The sequence below is a fragment of the Natrix helvetica genome, assembly GCF_964273705.1.
Source record: "Natrix helvetica genome assembly, chromosome: 1".
NCBI classification, from domain to species: Eukaryota; Metazoa; Chordata; class Lepidosauria; order Squamata; family Natricidae; genus Natrix; species Natrix helvetica.
In genome coordinates this window covers 374,792,623-374,812,832 of record NC_138548.1, presented here as the reverse complement: position 1 = coordinate 374,812,832, position 20,210 = coordinate 374,792,623, and the positions used below count along the sequence as shown (strand labels likewise).

At 47.3% G+C, this 20,210-nt stretch overlaps 2 protein-coding genes across 2 annotated transcripts in view; one reads left to right on the top strand and one right to left on the bottom strand.

Moving 5' to 3' along the window:
- LOC309383753 (alpha-2-macroglobulin-like) overlaps positions 1-6,306 on the top strand; it is an 84,485-nt gene extending 78,179 nt beyond the window's left edge. The window contains exons 31-35 of the mRNA XM_081936593.1: positions 862-989; positions 1,293-1,383; positions 2,708-2,776; positions 3,618-3,720; positions 5,913-6,306. Of these exons, the coding sequence (XP_081792719.1) occupies positions 862-989; positions 1,293-1,383; positions 2,708-2,776; positions 3,618-3,720; positions 5,913-5,965 (444 nt within the window). The 3' untranslated portion in view covers positions 5,966-6,306. The remainder of the gene's footprint in view (positions 1-861; positions 990-1,292; positions 1,384-2,707; positions 2,777-3,617; positions 3,721-5,912) is intronic.
- LOC309383785 (vomeronasal type-2 receptor 26-like) overlaps positions 6,077-20,210 on the bottom strand; it is a 261,853-nt gene continuing 247,719 nt past the window's right edge. The window contains exons 2-5 of the mRNA XM_081936681.1: positions 19,331-19,619; positions 17,715-18,065; positions 9,466-9,592; positions 6,077-7,746 (exon numbers count right to left, since the gene is read on the bottom strand). Coding sequence (XP_081792807.1) covers positions 6,836-7,746; positions 9,466-9,592; positions 17,715-18,005 — 1,329 coding nt within the window. The 5' untranslated portion in view covers positions 18,006-18,065; positions 19,331-19,619 and the 3' untranslated portion in view covers positions 6,077-6,835. The remainder of the gene's footprint in view (positions 7,747-9,465; positions 9,593-17,714; positions 18,066-19,330; positions 19,620-20,210) is intronic.

Genomic DNA, 20,210 nt, shown 5'->3' with positions numbered 1-20,210 from the left:
GACTATCCGTATAAATAATCTATCAATACAGAAGATTTTGGACCGGAAGGAGATACGGCAAGAGCCCTTAGACTTATATACCACTTCACAGTGCTTTACAGGTCTCTCTAAGCCAGTGGTTCTCAACCTGTGGATCGGGACCCCATTGGGGGTCGAACGACCCTTTCACAGGGGTCGCCTAAGACCATCGGAAAACACCTATTTTCAAAAAAAATACGGAAAACATAAAATAATTTTATGGTTGGGGGTCACCACAACATGAGGAACTGTATTAAAGGATCGTGGCATTAGGAAGGTTGAGACCCACTGCTCTAAGCAGTTTACAGAGTCAGCATATTGCCCTCAACAATCTGGTTTACCATTTTACCAACTTTGGAAGGATAGAAGGCTGAGTCAACCTTGAGCCAATGAGAATCGAACCTCTGGCAGTTGGCAGAGTTAGCCTGCCATACTGCATTCTAACCACTGTGCCACCTGATATGAAGCTCTGACATGAAGTTTCTTTGATAGCCTTCCCCACAATCCTACCCAGAGACTGGAGGTTGAAGACTCAGCCTTTTGGTGGGACATCTCCAAGTCCTCTGTTTTCATCCTTGTAAGCACCACACTTGTGGCCACAAGCTGTATCACCTGATACCCTCAAGGGTAAAGATCATCTGTCTCTGGGCGACCCAGTTTAGAGGCTTAACTTCAGACAAATTCCAGTGGTGCTTGCTGTAGGTTGAATAGTTCCTGGACCTTGATCCCTGCCTCTGTGAAGTGATGGGTTCTCCCACTCTACGGGCCCTTCACATCTTATCCATGCATCTCACTCACAGCAGCCATTCAGAGATAGACACGAGTGTGCTGCTTCCTTTTCAGACCAGCTTGAGGTACAACATCCAACCACCCCAAGAGGAGGCACCATTCAATTTGCTTGTGCAGACGGTTCCCCAAAATTGCACAGGACCTAAAGCCCAACAGACCTTTGATATTGCTATCAACATCAGGTAATGGGTCAACGCTGAGTATGTGGGCATCTGCATGGGCCGGGGGGGGGGGGGAGAGAACCTCTTCTTACTATCTAGCCAGTACTTCTCCTTCAAGGATGGGCAACTTCTAAGGGTTCAAAGGCTGCCTTCCACCTTCTGAAAAGCCAATGTCCTGCACTCCAGAAGTTCCATTCAATGGGAGAATGGGATGGAGGCACTTCATCAAAGCCTTTATGAACCCCCAGCGTGTTGCCCTTAAGTTATGCACTTTTGCTTTAAAAAATGTGACATGGTTTTTCTTTTCTTTTCTTGGTTTCCCAGTTACACAGGCCAACGTGTGGTGTCCAACATGGCAATTGTCCAGATTAAGATGCTATCCGGATACATCCCGGTGAAATTCACTGTAAAGTCGGTAAAGACCTTTTTTGTCCCCTCCAAAAAATTACTGTTCCTGGCAACAAACTGGGCATTAAGAGGTTAAGAATTACCCTTTAAATTAACAACTTTGATCAGCTTGCACAAACAGAGCAGGAAGACTAATTGGTGTGATGACCCAGGGCATGGTGTAGAGGTAACACAGGTAGCTGGCAGTTCAAACTGGCCCTTTATTGCTCCCATGTTTCCTGCAAGTCCTAGTGATCATACACACAAACCTCAAGCAGCCTCTGGGTGCAAATAGTGCAGCCCAACGCTATGAGCACCATGGCTGCAAAGCAACAAATCCAGAAAGAATGCAAGGAAACCAGGGAAGTTCAAATGTTGACACTCAACACTCCAAAAATTCAGCATTTGTTCCCAACAGCGTCTCCTTAAATCTCAGTCTCCAGGTGTGCCTTGTGAGGAAGGGAAGGGCACTCTCCTCCCGAGTAGTTGGGTCAGTCTGTGCTGTTCTTGCCTTCTCTCCACTCTCCATGCTTGTGGATCAGGAGCGGGTGGTCCTTGCTCATTGCCTGAGCTCTGTCTCTCATATTCACTGCTTAGCCTCTCTTGGTCATCCTGCCCCTCTTTCTCCCTGCCTACAAGTCATCCCTGAAAGGCTCTGGCTTGACTGGGCCTGCTTCTCCCCATTTTCCTCCCAATCCAACGAAGCCACGAGCCGCTCGATCTCCATCTGCTCCACTTCCGACTCATCTTCCTCCGCAGATTCAGGCTCCAATGACATTGGCATGGCACACAGCAATATATCTGTAGTCTTTGGTGTGTCCGTAAAAATTTAGAATTTAATGATGTTCAGTATTTCGATCTTGGCAGTGGGCAGAATCAGTGGTGGGTTCCTACCGGTGTTCATACCGGTTTGCTGAGTGCATGCATGCACACTTGAAAGAAACTTGCTCTGAAAGCAAGGAAAACAGCTGAGGAGCGGCAATTCAATCTGCCGCCCGCGATCAGCTGGGCTTCAAAAGCTGAAATAAAGGTAGGTATAACAAAGGGGTGGGTGGGCAGGCCCACTTCCAAAGCAACAGAGAACCGGTTTGCTCTCTGCTTGACAGCAGAGCAACCGGTTTCGAGAGAACTAGTGCGAACCGGTAGAAACCCACCACTGGGCAGAATTATCCTGCAATGCTGCATTCCAATCACTACACCACCACAGCTCTTAAGCTCTCAATTTTGAGAGAAAGTCCCTTCCCCTTCCGCATGGATGATGCCAGCTATGGTTTAGTAGTCTCCCCTTCCTTTTCTTCATTGCAAGCCAAAGAGTTTGGATTATGACACCATCTTTTCCCTTTCTTCACCAGCTGGAACGTCATCCTGTCATCCAGCGGACTGAAATTGCAACCACCCAGGTCCTCCTGTATTTGAAAGAGGTGAGTGGGGCTGGTGAACCCTCCCTCCCTGCAAGAGGATAGAGCTCATGTGACAAAATTAGCTTTGGTTGCCATGATATTAAAAAGATGACGAGACTTCTGAGAGAAGAGCAACAAAGATGATTAGGGGACTGGAGACTAAAACATATGAAGAACGGTTGCAGGAACTGGGTATGTCTAGTTTAATAGAAAGAAGGACTAAGGGAGACATGATAGCATTGTTCCAATATCTCAGGTGTTGCCACAAAGAAGAGGGAGTCAAACCATTCTCCAAAGCATCAGAAGGCAGGACAAGAAGCAATGAATGGAAACTGATCAAGGAGAGAAGCAACCTAGAACTAAGGAGAAGCTTCCTGAGAGTTAGAACAATTAATCAGTGGAATGATTTGCCTCCAGAAGTTATGGATGCTGCAACACTGGTGGTTTTTAAGAAGAGATTGGACAACCATTTGTCTGAAACAGTATAGGACCACCTGCTTGAGCAGTTGAGAAAGTGTAGAAACTTCCCTTTCTGCCTAAGAGGTGGGTGGCCTCTCTGAGGGACATCCCCAGGAGAGAGCTGAGGCTGGTCCCTTTCTTCAGAAATGTCCCTAGGCAGTGTCCTGTAGTGGGGTGCTCATTTTTTTTCTGTAGTTGGGAGGAAGTCAGCTAACCAGAGCTCCTCTATGGACATGGCCAAAAATATGTCATTGGTCTTGCGAGATCAGGTGACTCGGGAACATGGAAACAGCCCTGCAAGTAGAAGGTCCCCATTAATTCTCCCATGCATGGTTGCACGCTTCAGAGAAGATACTTCTCTGGCCACTTCTTGAATAATCCCATAATTTCTCTCGGTCTGCAGGTCAGTAATCTGAGCCAGAGTTTCTCCTTCAAAGTGGAGCAGGAAACTCCTGTCCAAGGCCTGAAGCCTGCCTTGGTGAAAGTTTTTGATTATTATGAAACAGGTGAGAAAGGGATCCTGGTGGCAAGAGGCCTGATTACTGTGGTTGTATTTTGTATTGTATTTGTATTTTTGGATTTATATGCCGCCCTTCTCCAAAAGGACTCAGGGCGGCGTACAACATTAAAAAACACACATCCCGAAAGTTAAAAAAGATTAAATCCCTATCCAAAAAACCAAACCGAATTTTAAAAAAAACAATACATTTAAAATACGTTAAAATTAACAGGCCAGGCTGGCTTGCTGGAAAAGCCAACTTTTTAGGGCACGTCGGAAGGACCGGAGGTCAGGAATTATGCGAAGCTCCGGGGGCAGCTCATTCCAGAGGGAAGGCGCTCCCACAGAGAAGGCACTCCCCCTGGGGGTCACCAGGCGACACTGCCTGGCCGACGGCACCCTGAGGAGTTAATTCTATTGTTTTTCAAAATCCATCTCCAAGTTCCAAGTTTATCCCAAACTTCCCTTCCATGGTCCCTTCTGACAATCTAATCTGATCTGATCTGATCTGATCTGATCTGATCCGATCCGATCCAATCCAATCCAATCCAATCCAATCCAATCCAATCTAATCTAATCTAATACAATATTTTATCTAGTCTAGTCTAGTTAGTCTAATCTAATCTAATCCAATCCAATATCTAATCCAATCCAATATCTAATCTAATCCAATATCTAATCTAATCTAATCTAATCTGACCTAACCTAACCTAACCTAACCTAATCTAATCAAATCTAATCTAATGCAGCCAGGGTTGGGCCTGGTTTGGCCATACCCGTAGGATAAATTGTCCTTGGTTCTGCGAACCAGTAGTAAAAAAAAAAAAGCTTCTGAGGATCGTGCCAATCAGCTGTGAGCCATGAGATCATTGGAAGCTTCCCCCGCCCCGCCAGTTTTTAAAGCATTTTTTCCTGCCAGTTTGCCTGAACCGGCAGGGGAAAAATGCTTTAAAAAGCTTTAAAAAATAGCTGAAAGTGAAAAAAAGTTGGCCACGCCCACCCAGTCACATGACACCCCACCCCACACAGCCATGCCAACAGAACCGGGGGTGGGGGTGGGGTAGGAATTAGATTTCACCCTACTTACTTTCATTACCAGTTCACAAATGTGAGCGCAAGCGCACCACCTCCATGCACGCACAGAGCATCAAAATTATTATTATTATTATTATTATTATTATTATTATTATTATTATTATTATTATTATTATTATTTTGACTTCTTAGTCGCCCCCTCTCCCCCAAGGGACTCGGGGCGACGTACATCAGCAGCGGTCACAACAATACAATACAATATGGAGGAGGTGGAACAATAAATAAATAAATTACAATAATTTAAAACAATTAAAAACCCCAATGATAATTAAAGTTAAAAATTAAAATTAAAAATGCCCAAGAGGTGGAGAAGCTCTAAATTAAGCCAGGCCGGCTAGTCGGAACAGGTGGGTCTTAAGTTTCGTGCGGAAGGAGCGGAGGTCAGTTGTTGTCCTAATATCTGGGGGGAGGTCATTCCAAAGGGTAGGGCCCATCACAGAGAAGGCCCTACTCCTGGGCGCCGCCCTCTGACACTCTCTGGAGGACGGCACCTGGAGAAGTCCCTCTCTGTGCGAGCGAAAAGGTCGCAGGGATGTGTGGGGCAGAATGCGTTCCCGCAGGTAACTAGGCCCTGTGCCATGGAGCGCTTTAAAGATGGTAACTAACACCTTGAAGCGCACCCGGTAGGCCACAGGAAGCCAGTGCAGCTCGCGCAGGAGAGGTGTTATATGGGAGAACCTCATTCTCCCCATAATTGCCCATGCGGCTGCATTCTGGACCAACTGCAATCTCCGGGCGCACCTCAAGGGGAGCCCCATGTAGAAATAGATTTGATGATGGCCAGGTGGGTGGGTGAAGCCTGCAATCCAGCGCGCCTGCAAAGGTAAGTAGAACAGGGGGAGGGGGAATCTGCTGTGCCACGCGATTTATATTATATTATGTGTCATTTGCCAAGATATTATATATTATTTATACTAATATAAATCACACGTCACAGCTGATCGTTGGAAATACTGCATTTTTTACTACTGGTTTGGGTGAACCAGTCCGAACTGGTACCATTTCATCCCTGAATGCAGCATGAGGACTGAGGAAACTGGTGTCCTTTGACCAAGTTAAGTGAGGTGCTCTGACCGTTCTACCTATTTTTTTGTGTGTTTTCAGATGATTTTGCCATCTCGGAGTATATCGCCCCCTGCAGCACAGATGGAGTATAAACAGCAATTGATTCTTGCCAAAATTCCCAATTTGAGGTATTTCTTTTCTATTCCTCCTCGGAAATCATCACAGGGCTATTTTATTTTAACAAGAAATTCCAAATAATTCAGTTTCATCCCATTTTTGTATAGACCACAGAGACGTCTACGGAGAGACCTTGACCTTCGGCTTTGTAATGGAAATGAGCACCACATCGTAGAGCCAGAAAAGACTACCACGAATGTGCCAGGGAACCGTTACGTTTCCCTATGCCAATTTGAAGAAACATTGCTTCGTCAGAACAAATGAACCACTGCATAAATATTTCAGATTTCAGATTCAGAGGAAATAAATGGTTGTTGCCAGCTCAGCATAAGTGATATCTTCTTCTCTCTCCTTCGTCTATAATGGGGAAAAATGAATTGTTTATTTTAGCAGCATCTAATATGTCAGTTCAAAGGAGTATTTCTCTCAGGATAAATGTTTCAGATTGAGGTGCTATGGTCTCTGTCGCCATCAATTAGTTTTTGTCCAGCCAATCTGTTTCTTTGGGTAAGCCTTTCTTCAGCATTTTCATACCCCAGTCCTGAGAAAGCTGCACCACAGCACAAAAAGCACAATTACACACTCAGAAAAGGATAAGCAAGAGGATGCTGGCCTCGAAACCAACCACCAGAAAAAACAGTTAAAGAATCTGGGTTTATTTAGCCTGCAACAAAGACAGTTGTAAGTAAATAGTAAGAGGAAATAAATGGTTGTTAGCCAGCTCAGCATAAGTGATGACTTCTTCTCTAGAGGTCTATAATGAAAAAATAAAGGAACTGTTTATTTTAGCAGCATCTAATATGTCAGTTCAAAGGAGTATTTCTTTCAGGATAAATGTTTCAGATTCAGGTGCCATCTTTCCTTTTTGTGGTCAGGTGATCTTTTGTATTCAGATCAGGCCTTAGGATGATAACGTAGCACTTGGGGAAGAAGATGCAGACCAGCAGGCCAGCGCTGGAGGCTAAGATGGAGAAGACCTGCACGACCACCATGGACTTCCCCTTGGTGCTCTGATAGGCAGGCACAAAGGACACCCAGACGCTGCAGAAGACCAGCATGCTGAAGGTGATCAGCTTGGCTTCGTTGAAGGCCCCAGGCAGATTCCTGGCCAGGAAAGCCACCGTGAAGCAGATGGCGGCCAGGAAGCCCATGTACCCAAGGGCAACATAAAACATGGCGACAGAGCCTTCATTGCATTGCAGGGTGATCTCTCTGGGCTGGGAGTGCATGTCGGAGTCAGGGAAAGGTGGAGAGAGACTGAGCCAGAGGGAACAAATGATTATCTGGACAGCAGAACAAGAAAGGATAATGGTGTTGGCAAAGCTCTTCCCAAGCCATCTGTTCATCCTCTTCCCCGGCTTTGTGGCCAGGAAAGCCAGCACCACCGTGATCGTTTTGGCCAGGATGGAAGAGACAGCCCCTGAGAAGATGATGCTGAAGGCTGTTTGTCGGAGGAGGCAAGTAGCTTTGCTTGGCCGTCCAATGAAGAGAAAAGTGGACAAGAAGGAAAGCAGGAGGGAAGTGAGGATGATGTAAGAAACATCCCGATTATTGGCTTTGACTATCGGGGTCTCCAAATATTTAATAAAGATTCCTAAGATGAACCCAGTGATTAAGGATAAGAACAAAGCAAAGGAAACCACGATGATGCCCAAACTTTCTCTGTAATGCAAGAAGACTGTGATCTTAGGGATACATTGATCTTGATCTTCGTTTGGGTGATGATCATTGGAGCATTTGATGCACTGATCTGCATCTGCAAAACAAATAACACCAAATCATTCTTCATTTTATATTCACTGACTCACCCATTGTTTCATTCATTTGGGTGCCTTTTTGTCAGTAATATGCCAGCTCATATACTGCTGTTCACTCAGTTGTGTCCAATTCTTCATGACCCCATGGACCATAGCTCCCCTGCATCCTCCACTGTCTCCCAGAGTTTGCTCAAATTCATCATTGTTGCATCGATGACGCTATCTAACCATCTCTTCCTCTGTCATTCCTTTCTCATTTTGCCCTCAATCTTTCTCATCATCACTTCGACTTATATACCACTTCACAGTGCTTCACAGGCCTCTGTAAGCGGTTTACAAGGTCAGCCTCCTTCCCCCAACGGATCTTCATTTTACCCACCTCAGAAGGACGGGAGGCTGAGTCAACCTTGAGCCTGGTGAGATTTGAACTGCCAAATTGAAGGCAGCTGGGGATCAGCAGAAGTAGCCTGCAGTACTGCACTGCACCACTACACCACCGTGGCTCTTAGAATAATCTTTGACTGGAATTTGGATTTTACTCCCAGCATCTTACTTTTATTTTTTTTAAAGGAAACAGCAAATTAAGATGGAGAAAAAGAGATGCCAGATGCCTAAGCTAGCTTTAGGAAAAAACTAAGGAGGCCTCAGGCACAACCCGTCCCCTGTTATTTATGCTGTTCTTGCATCAGTCCCCAGGAAGATTAAGACCACTTGTCAGGTTCACCAGGGAGGGCACAATTAACGACTCAAGGGGGGGTTAGGAATTGGAACGCTGACATCCCAATGACTCTCTGCCTGCTTGTTAAGCAGGAGTACTAGGCCTATTCAGATTAGGTGATACATGAAATCACCCTGGAAGACATATATGGGGTCCTCCTGACCAAGTTGTTCACACTGAAGAAGCTACTTGGGCAAGCAGTGAAATGTTTCAAACATCCGGTTGCCATGACTCAACTTCCAGACAGGTCTACCTGCGTTGGAAGTAATGCCCCTCTGGGTTCAGTTCCAAGTGGGGGGAAAAGATACTGGAAACATGGAGGCTGCTTGGAAAGATGGTTTTAATGGTGGACAGGATCACATGGCTTGAGCTCCTGAACAGGATCACATGGCTTGAGCTCCTGAGCAGAAAAAGGCAGTGATGCGGAGAGTCCCTGAGTTTTATCATCTCTGTTGGGCCCCACCTCTCTGTTTCCTGCTCCTGTGTAAGGAATGTATCCCATTGGCTGTCAGACTCCCAGGGGGTGGGGGGGTCTTAGCTACCTTGCCTTAGTTAGGCTGTCTTGAGACCCAAGATTGTTTGCCTTGCTGGCTGACCAAGTGCCATGTGGTGAGATGGGTAGAGGGTTAATCCTACCTTTGTTATGTAGAATAGACCGTCTCAGGCCTTAATGGCCCATAGACAAAAGGGGGGGCAGAGTTTCTGCCTCTCTGAGTTTTTACTTCTCTGTTTGGGGAAATATTCTGCCTTTTTAATATTTCCTGAAATATTTCATTTTCTAGGAGAGGGGTGGGTTTTAACTTCCTACACCTGGATAGACTGTGAATCTTCATCAAGATTCACAGGGCAGTGACTTCATCTCCATGCTCCATGTCCCCGTGGTATTGTACTTGGGCCTTGGGCCACGCTTTCATACAACCACCAATTAGGAGGGACAGAAATGAGATGGCAGAGATGGATAATAGGGCTGACAGTAACCCCACCCCTCTAGAATTCCCACCTTTCTGAATGGAGATGGTCCCATCTGCACATGGGATACACTTGTAGCAGCAGACGGGGTCTCCTTCTGGAACTAGCTTGACCCATCCGGGATGGCAGCTTTCAACACACCTGGAAGGAGGCATGGACTAAATAGAGAGAGAGAAAAAGAGATACACTGTATTCATGAACAGGTCTCGGGGTTCTGCATCTAAGGAAAGGAAACTAAACTTGGTCTCACTAAAAATCGGTATTCAACACTTTCTTCAACTAGAATAATTGCCGATGGCTTCTCGGTTAATCTCTTTCCATTATCCCTTTTTTTGTTCCTCTTGGTTGGCTTTTAAGCTATAAGTATCTTTGGGCAAGATCAAATCTGGGGTAGCGGTTAAAGCATCTGCCTTTCAACCAGGAGGCCAGGAGATCCAAGATCCCCTCCTTAGCACAAATCGAGTTGGTTGACCTTAGGCCAGTTCCCCTCTCTCTCAGCCCTAGGAAGAAGGCAAATGGCAAGCCACTTTTGAAAGTCCCGCCAAGAAAACTGCAGGGACTTCTCCAGGAGTCAACACTGACTCGTAGGCACAAAAACAGACAAACAAACCAAAAACTAAGGCAAAACTTCTAAAAAGAATCTCAAAGGGTTCTGAATGATCAATGCTAGCAGAACATGAGACCTTATTTGCAATGTACAGTCAATAATAATTGAAAAAGAAGGAAGGGAATGAAAGGGAGGGAGGGAAGGAAAGAGGGGAGAGGAGGGGCAAACAGAAGAGGGGCGGAGGAGGGGAGAAGAGGAGAGAGAAGAAAAGAGCTAGAGGTACGAGAAAGGCTAGGAGCATCCATAAGTGCACTAGCATGCCTAATGGAGGAGGAGCTTCCGGAGGGAAATGGCGACCGGCTTGTGAGCTCCGCATGATTGCGGGGGGCCTCCCTGATGGGGAGGGGTGCTGCCGGCCCTCGGTTCCATTCTGAGGGCCGGGAATTTGTCGACGACCACTCCGGCTTTGCCCTGGCTTTGGGCTGGCCCACCGAGGTGGTCGGACAGTCAGGCAGAGAAGCAGAGAAGCAGAGAAGCGCGTAGAAGCGCGCTAGCTGGAGCCGGAGCTGGCGACTGCCGCTTTGTGTGGAACGGAACAGAGCAAAGCAGAGTGGAGCGGTGCGGTACGGCGATAGCCCGAGGGAGGAAAGGAGTGGCGACGGGGTGGGGACGACCCAGACAACCCATGCAGCCCAGGCGGCGAAGGTTTGGCGACTGCGGTGGTGGAGGCGGTCGGAGACGCCGAGCGCCAGACCCCTTGGCCGTCATTAATCCTGGACCAGCAGGGGGGCCGCAAGAGGAGAGAACGAGGCCCAGGGCACCAGAGAACGCTGGCAGATCAGCGGGAGGACTGCAGGAAGTTTCAGGGAAGCCGAGACGGCCCTGCAGGCTCGGGAACAACAGCCCCAGGCTACCGGGTTGCCGAGGAGGCAAATGGCCACTCATGTCTGAGACTGGATATAGAGGAGAGACGCCTGGGAGACTGGTGGCCATTTGCTGAAGGTTTGACTCTTTCCCTTCCATCCTTGCTGACAACTCGCCTCCCTTGTTAAAATAATTAATTCCATCGATTTTTCTACTAACTTGACTATGGCTTTGCCCTTAATGCCCTGCTACAAACTGCCCCGAGTACCACCGTGAGATTCCACTTTTAGACCAATCTGGCTAGCCGGCTAGCTCACCAACCTACCCTTTCCATCCAGGGTAAGGACAACCACCATCTGCTTACCCCTTTTGTAGGGAGTCCTGGCTTACGAACAAACCATGATTTCTACAGCACCCGAAAATGAACGCCCCTGTGGCAATTATATGAAACAATACATTCAAGGTCAGACCTACTGCTACTGCGAGAGTCCCCCCTCTCGCAGGTATGGCCCCCAGCCCTTTCAAGGGCCCACCTTGATGATGGGTTTATTAACCCAGACAGGTGGAGGAAGCGGAAATTAAGGGGATTTTTAATCAATTGTTTTTTAACAGTTTTAAGGGGTTCCAGGGCAGGGGGGAGGGTGAATCAGGCCAGGAGTGAAAGTAGAGCCAGGCGAATAGGTGTGGTCGGGAGGGGAGGGAGCGGAGTGGGAGAGGAGAGGGAAAATAGCATTCCAGCACAGGGCTCTGTCATACCAACGGTCGTGGGGAGGGGTGGGTGCGAGGACAGACTAAGAACTTGCAGTCGGTTGGGAGACCGTGGCTGTTGGTCATACCCGGTCGCTTGTACCAACCCCCGCACGTAAGGTGGCCAGGATCCACAGAGCCAGGGCCTGAGGCTGATGTTATGCAATGCGAGGTCCGTTGTCAACAAGGCCCCCCTCATTAATGATCTGATTTTGGAGGGGGAGCCGGACCTCGCAGGAATAACGGAGACCTGGTTGGGCCATGAGGGAGGTGTACCCCTCGTGGAAATGTGCCCACCAGGCTATCGAGCATTCCACCAGCCACGGGCCCAGGGTAGCGGCAGTGGGGTAGCGGTGATTATCCGGGAAGACTTGGAGCCGAGAGAGTTCACTGTGCCACAGACATCCGGGTGTGAGTCCCTTGTCGTGAGATGGGGCCCAGGGAGACAGTTGGGCCTGCTGATTGTATACCTGGCTCCTCGCTATACATCAGCGGCCCTGCCTGAACTCCTCGAGCTGATCGCAGCGATGGTGGTTGAGACCCCCAAACTTTTAGTGATGGGGGATTTCAACCTGCCATCGATGGGAGAAGCATCCAAGGTGGCTCGGGAGTTCATGGCTTCCATGACAGCCATGGACCTGACTCAATTAATTCAGGGTCCCACGCACGAGGGAGGCCACACGCTGGATCTTGTTTTTGTCTCTGGCCAGTGGACGAGTGATCTGGGAATAGGGGACTTAGCTATTACTCCCCTGTCATGGTCAGACCACTCACTTCTCCGACTTGACTTCCCTGGTGCTACCCCCCGCTGCGGGGAGGCGGAACCGGAATGTCCTAGATGGTTCCGCCCCAGGTGCCTGATGGAACCGGATAGGTTCCAGATGGAGCTTGGGCCACCTCCTGTAGACCTGACCCGCCCCCGGATAGAGGACCTGGTAGCCGCATGGAATAATGCGGCCGCCGGGGCCTTAGACCAGGTGGCGCTTTTGCGGCCTCTCCTGAGGCAACGAACCACCCTGGCCCCTTGGTTTACCGAGGAGCTAAGGGTGATGAAACGCCACAAGAGACGCCTAGAGAGCCGATGGAGATCCTCCCATTCCGAACTTGACCGAACACAGGTACGAACCTATTTAAGGACATACCTTGTGGCATTAAGAGCGGCCAAACGTTGACATTGTGCCGCTCTTATTGCGTCCGCAGATAACCGCCCTGCCTCCCTGTTTCGGGTGACCCGCTCCCTTCTGTCACAGAGGCCACGGGAAGCCCCTTTACAGGGCAGGGCAGAGGAATTTGGGAAATATCTGCAGGATAAAATCGCTCAAATCCGGAGGGAATGGGTCCCCTTCAGTGGGCTGGGGGGACGCCCGAGGCGAGTCTTGAGAGACCATTCTGGGAGGAGTTTGACTAGGTTGCCATCGAGGATTTGGACAGGTTGCGCGGGCGACTACGAGCTACCACATGTTCATTGGACCCGTGTCCCTCCTGGCTTGTACTGGCATCCTGGGAGGTTACACGAGACTGGCTCCTGGGACTAGTGAACGCTTCATTGGGTGAGGGGTCCTTACCAGCCACCTTGAAAGAGGCGGTTGTGAGACCCTTACTCAAGAAGCCTTCCCTGGACCCAACGGAGCTAGCCAATTATCATCCTATCTCCAACCTTCCCTTCTTAGCGAAGGTTGTAGAGAGTGTGGTGGCCCAACAGTTCCCATGTCACCTGGAGGAAAATGATTATCTAGACCCGCGCCAGTCCGGCTTCCGACCCGGGCACAGCACAGAGACAGCCTTGGTCGCGTTGGTAGATGATCTCTGGAGGGCCAGGGATAGGGGTTGTTCCTCTATCCTGGTCCTATTAGATCTCTCAGCGGCTTTTGATACCATCGACCATGGTATCCTACTGCACCGGCTGGAGGGGCTGGGGGTAAGGGGCACCGTTTTACGGTGGTTCTGCTCCTACCTCTCCGGCCGGACGCAACGCGTGTTGGCAGGGGAGCAGAGGTCGACCCTGAGGCCTCTCACTTGTGGGGTGCCGCAGGGGTCGGTCCTCTCGCCTCTCCTGTTCAACACATATATGAAGCCGCTGGGTGAGATCCTTCATGGTTTTGGGGTGGGATATCATCTGTTCGCTGATGATACGCAGCTGTACATCTCCACCCCGAACCACCCCAACGAGGCCGTCAAAATGATGTCCCGGTGTTTGGAAGCCGTACGGGTCTGGATGGGTGACAACAGACTCAAGCTCAACCCCTCCAAGACGGAGTGGCTGTGGCTTCCGGCCCCTTGGTTCAACCAGCTGATCCCATCCCTGGCCATTGGGGGCGAGCGACTGGCCCCCATGGAGCGGGCGCGCAATTTGGGCGTCCTCCTGGATGCCCGGCTGTCCATGGATGACCATGTGGCAGCCGTGGCGAGGGGGGCGTTCCACCAGGTTCGCCTGGTGCGCCAAATGCACCCCCTATTGGACCGGGATGCCCTACGCACAGTCACTCATGCGCTGGTGACGTCCCGCCTAGACTACTGCAATGCTCTCTACATGGGGCTTCCCTTGAGATGCACTCAAAGACTACAGTTGGTCCAGAATGCGGCCGCGCGGGTGATTATGGGGAGTACCAGATTCTCCCATATAACACCTCTCCTGCGCGAGCTGCATTGGCTGCCTGTGGTCTATTGGGTGCGTTTCAAGGTGTTGATCACCATCTTCAAAGCGCTCCATGGCACAGGACCTAGCTACCTGCGGGATCGCATCCTGCCCCATACATCCCTACGACCAATTCGCTCTCACAGAGAGGGACTTCTCCGGGTGCCGTCCACTAAGCAGTGCCAAAGGGCGGCGCCCAGGAGCAGGGCCTTCTCTGTGATGGGCCCAGCCCTCTGGAATGACCTCCCCCTCAACATTAGGATTACCACCGACCTCTGCTCCTTCCGTTCAAAACTCAAGACCCACCTTTTTCAACTAGCTGGCCTGGCTCAACCATAGTTCCATTTTAATCCTCCTGGCAATCTTTTAAACATGTAATTTTATATTGGGGTATTTTAATTCTTAATCTTATTATTACTATTTCTATGTACTGTAATGATTGTTGTGTGATTTTTATACCTCCTCTGTGTAATGTTTAATTGTATAATATGTGCTTTTTATTTATTGTACGCCGCCCCAAGTCCCTTTGTGGAGAGGGAGTGGCTCACAAATCTAATAAATCTAATCTAAATCTAATGTCCTACTGTCCCCATTTATTTCTACCAGGGTTGGGTTGCTGCCGGCATTACTGCCGATTCGCATCCAAATTCTTCTGTGTGTCAGCGTTCTAAATACCATGTATGAAATCAATCAGAGACCAAGGCAGAATCATCCTTAAAGTTCCAATTTAATCATACAGGCAAGCTAGCACGTCTATGGAATTCCAACTCTGATCTTCTTCCTGGAATTCCACCCAGTTGAAAGTTCATGATCTTATCCCCACACCCACAAATCCATCACATGTTCCAATCATCATCTTCCAGGGCATCTATACCCCTCTGCTTCCGGTCAGGTGTCGAGGTGCGGAGACCAAAGATGACCTTGAGCTTCTAGAAAGAATGACAACAAAACATTCCACAATTCTTCTCCTTTCTATTCCCCCCTCCCAACTACTATACTAATGAAACAGCATAGGAAAACAATAGAAAGTGTGGCAGGCCAAAGATCCTAAAAGAAACATAACTACAGGCCTGACACTGCACATATGCAGAACATTAAAAATGCAGTAAAAAACCTGCTGGCAACAGCATGGGCGACCAGGGAACCGGTTCAGGGGCATGGCCAGCCTGCTGTCCCTACCAGTTCGGTGACTCAGTCCCGGTTTCAACTACCAGTTCACCTGAACCGGTAGCAGCCCACCTCTGATTTGCACCCATTTCCTGTGTTCTTATTCATGTTTATTCTTATTCCTGTTATCTTGTAGATGAGTGACAAACTAACTAAATAAATAAAGAAGAGAAGAAAAGAAAAGAAATCTATAGGTGCCTCCCTGATTATACCCTGTTTCCCTGAAAATAAGACTTCCCCTGATAATAAGCCCAATTGGACTTTTGAGTGCATGTGCTAAAATAAGCCCTCCCCCAAAAATAAACCCTCCCTGAAAATATTGCAATGCAGCAGCAGCTATGATGCGACCACGCTCTCTGCCTCTTGCACCTCAAAAATAACAAGACCTCCCCGAAAATAAGGCCAAGTGCTTATTTTGAGGGTCAAAAGAAAATAAGACCCTGTCTTATTTTGGGGGGAATCACGGTAGTAAGTAAGGAACACGGTAACAATAGTACAAACATTAAAGGTGACCAAACTAAGGATGACAATACAATAACCCATCAATAAAGATGTTAAAGTGTTGGATACATTCTGCCTTTTAGATTAAAGAAACCAGCAAGTGAAGATGTACACCACAGTTGGTAAGGTAGCAATGAAGGAATTGGAAAAGATATTCAGATACTGTGTTGTGTCCTACAATCCACTGCCAGAAGGCTGCTGGCAATGATGGGATAGGTGTGAAAGTGACGTTCTCACCTGGTTAAGCCATTTTGGCCACACAATGGCTTCCTCCTTAATAATCAACTTGGACTCCAAGGATCCCTGTCCCTCTATGCTCCCAAAGATGACTTGATTGACAGATTTATTGGGAAACTTCACCCAGTAGATTATGTCCAAGTCAGCTATTAGCTCTCCATCCTTACCGAGGTATACACTCTCTATGGAATGGTTGTAAAATTGAGAATCTTGTAGAAAAGGATGTAGCTAGAATGACAAATTTTAGAAAGTATATTCCACTGTTTCGTTGATATTAGTGTAACTCTTGTCCCGCAGTGTCTTGTCTCGCAGTGAGTTAGCCATGCCAAGTTGTCCTAGACCCCACAAAGGACAGGTGACCATTGACACGTGGCAAAATGTGTCAGAGTGAATACCAGAAGGTGCCAACAAGCCATTTCTTAAGGAAGCCAGAAGGCTCAGAGCAAGCCAGTAATAAGTATGAGTGGAAATTATGTGTGTTCTTCTCAGATACCCTGGTTTTTCTTTACAAACAACAAAGCACCATTGGGACTCTCTGAACTAGGTTGTTTAGGATAGAATAGAATAACAGAGTAGGAAGAGAGCCTTGAAGGTCTTCTAGTCCAACCCCCTGCTTAGGCAGGAAACCTGATACCATTTCAGCCAAATGGTTGTCTGATCACTTCTTTAAAACTTCCAGTGTTGCAGCATTCACAACTTCTGGAGGCAAGTTGTTCCGCTGATTAATTGTTCTAACTGTCAGGAAGTTTCTCCTAAGTTCTAGGTTGTTTCTCTTCTTGATTAGTTTCCACCCATTGCTTCTTGTCTTCAGCTGCTTTGGAGAATAGTTTGACTCCATCTTCTTTGTGGCAGCCCCTGAGACATCGGGATGCTGCTATCATGTCTCCCCTGGTCCTTCTCTTCACTAGACTAGCCATGCCAAGTTCCTACAACCGTTCTTTGTATGTTTTAGCCTCCAGTCTCTTAATCATCTTTGTTGCTCTTCTCTGCACTCTTTCTAAAGTCTCAACATCATTTTACATCATGGCAACCAAAACTCGATTCACTATTCCAAGTGTGGCCTTACCAAGGCATCATAAAGTGGTACTAAAGTGATCTTGATTCTATCCCTCTGTTTATGCAGCCTAGAATTGTGTTGGCTTTTTTGGCAGCTGCTGCACACGGCTGGCTCATATTTCAATGGTTGTCCACTAGGACTCTAAGATTTCCTCTTACTACTATTGAGTTACTACTATTGAGCAGGTTATCACATATACTGTATAGCCGGTCAAGATCCTTCTGTATCTTAAGCCTATCGTCTGGAGTGCTGGCTATTCCTGCCAGCTTGGTGTCACCTTGGTGTCATTTTTCACAGACGTTTCATTACCCAAACTAGGTAACATCATTGGTGCCAGTCTGCCGATGATGTTACCAAGTTTGGATAATGAAACGTCTGCAAGAAAATAACCATTCTCAGAGAGCACCAAGGACCTCTCATTTTACAAATATCCTCCTTTATTGCAAATAACAAAGCATTTCACAGTTGACTTTTTGCAAGGTGATGATTACAGAGACAGAGAAATCAGAGTCGAAAATAAAATACCTGCCAAGGCTGCAGTGTTTGAATTCCCGACTCCTTCCCACTTTCCCTCCTCCTCCGCTTGGATCTGGAGGCATAGGCAGCATTTAAGGCATGGGCCACAGCCCAGATGGTCTGGTAGAGGCGGTAGCCATTGAGAGAAAGCACCCTTTCGATTTGCTGCTGGGGCAAAGACCTCAGCTTCTCTCTCTCTCTGCATCTTATCCAGCCTTTCACAGACAAGGCATGTTTAGAATGCGAACATCGAAACGCTCGATAAACATACGGCTTCACTGAAGCATAGAAGAGAACCATGTCATCATATTTTATCGTCTTTTCGGTCCGGAGGTAGAAGGAAAAAAAGCCATAGGTGTACTGGAAAGACAGAGGAGAATACTTCAACTCGAGGATGATGTTTCTCATTGCTGTAATGATCCAGATTTTCCCTTGCTTAGTTTTTATTTCCTCCTCAAAGATATGTTCTATAAGAAGCATTCTAAAGAAGCCAGAATGTGTCTCCACCAAGAAAATATAAACATTGATTTGTTTCCACTTGAGAAAGATATCAGAAGAGATATCAGCTTCGTACCGATTTATCCCTGGGAGGGTTAGTGAGAAAAGGACACAAATGCCATTCGTTTCCAGGAGTGGCGTCAACGTTTTCAGAAACACCTCTCCTTTGTCTGTGTCTGGAGCAACGAGGCCGATGGAGGTCCACCTGAAATAAAGGAGGAGTTTGACCATCCCTGAATATTGGATTCCCTCTTCAGGCACCATCCGGTAGAAAAATGGGAATAGGTCTTTATTGCTCAGGACTTGAGAAACAAAAGCATAAGATATCTGGAATGAAAAGAAGGGATTGAATGAAAAGAAGGGATTGCAGATGAGTCATGTTAACCCTGTAAAACCTTTCTGGGGACATGTTGTTGTTGTTAGTTGCAAAGTCATGTCCAACTCATCGTGATCCCATGGACAACATCCCTCCAGGCCTTCCTGTCCTCTACCATCCTCTGGAGTCCATTTAAGCTCATGCCTACTGCTTTGGTGACTCCATCCAGCCTCCTCATTCTCTGTCTTCCCCTTCTTCTTTTACCCTGAATCCTTTCCAAACTTTCTAAGAACATAGGTAAGGTAAAGGTAATGGGTCCCCTCACACATATATGCTAGTCATTCTGACTCTAGGGGGCAGTAGTCATCTCCATTTCAAAGCCAAAGAGTCAGCGCAGACCGAGGAAGCCTCTGTGGTCATGTGGCCAGCATGACTAAACACAGAAGGTGCACAGAACTCTGTTACCTTCCCACCAAAGGTGGTTCCTGTTTTTCTACTTGCATTTTTACATGCTTTCGAACTCCTAGGTTGGCAGAAGTAACAGGAGCTCACTCTGTTACATGGCACTAGGGATTCGAACTGCCGAACTGCCGATCTTTCCGATCGACAAGCTCAGCGTCTTAGCCACTGAGCCACTGCAAATTCGCATATTAGATGCTAAAATAAGCAATTGCCTTTTCTTTCCCTCCTGACCTTTAGAGAAGAAGTCATACAAATGACAAAATAACAGCCAGTCTTCAATTTACAATCTTAAGTTTTCAGGTGGCATTTTGAGGGAGAAATGGATAGTTTTCAGTTTTTCCAGCTTTACCTGTGGGATTTTGTAGATGCCTAAGAGTGTCGAAATCTGGATGGAGATGTCAGAGTCTGTCTCATCAAGAACAACCAGCAGATTCTCCTCTCCTCCACACTTATAATTTGGAATGTTGGCTTGTCCAAAAGACAGAAGGTCTAGCAAGGCTTCAGAAGTGATTTCTTCACTGCAATAAACTTCATGGACATTGTAGCCCAAAGTGATATTCGATAAGATACTTGGACTCTGGTTGATCTCTTGGATGGTGAACAAGAAGGAAAGGACATGCCATATCTTTCGTGTTTCCCTGCAAAAAAGAAATAGGATCACACTATCATCCTCCATTTACCATATTTTTCAGAGTATAAGACGCTCCGAAGTATAAGACACACCTGGCTTTTGGAGAGAAAAACAAGGGAAAACAAATCTGCCTCTGCCTCCCAGCAATTTTCTTCCTTGCAGCAAACAGCAAACAGTACAGACGATATACATTGCTTATGGTGTTACATTTCAGATGTTAAAATTGATGTGGCTTTCTGGAAGTATATGCTATTCTCTGCTATTTAAAAGAAGATACAATAGCACTGGGCCTCTTCAGATCAAGCATTTATTTTAAAAAGCTTCTTCATTTCGTTAACTTGTCTAGAACAATAATAAAGCAGTCTTTAAAAATAAGACTTTGAACATTTTATAGACATTTATAGTTATTGACTTACCTCCTTGCAGCAAACAGCAAACAGCCTGTTTCAGTTTAGTCTGATTAGAAAGGAAAAAAATCTGCCTCTGTCTCCCAGCAATTTGCCTCATTGCAGCAAACAGCCTGTTTCACTTTTAGTTTAAGCACGGGGCTCCTGATGATCAGCTGTTTCAGACTGCAGGGATTGCCATAGCCTATTGC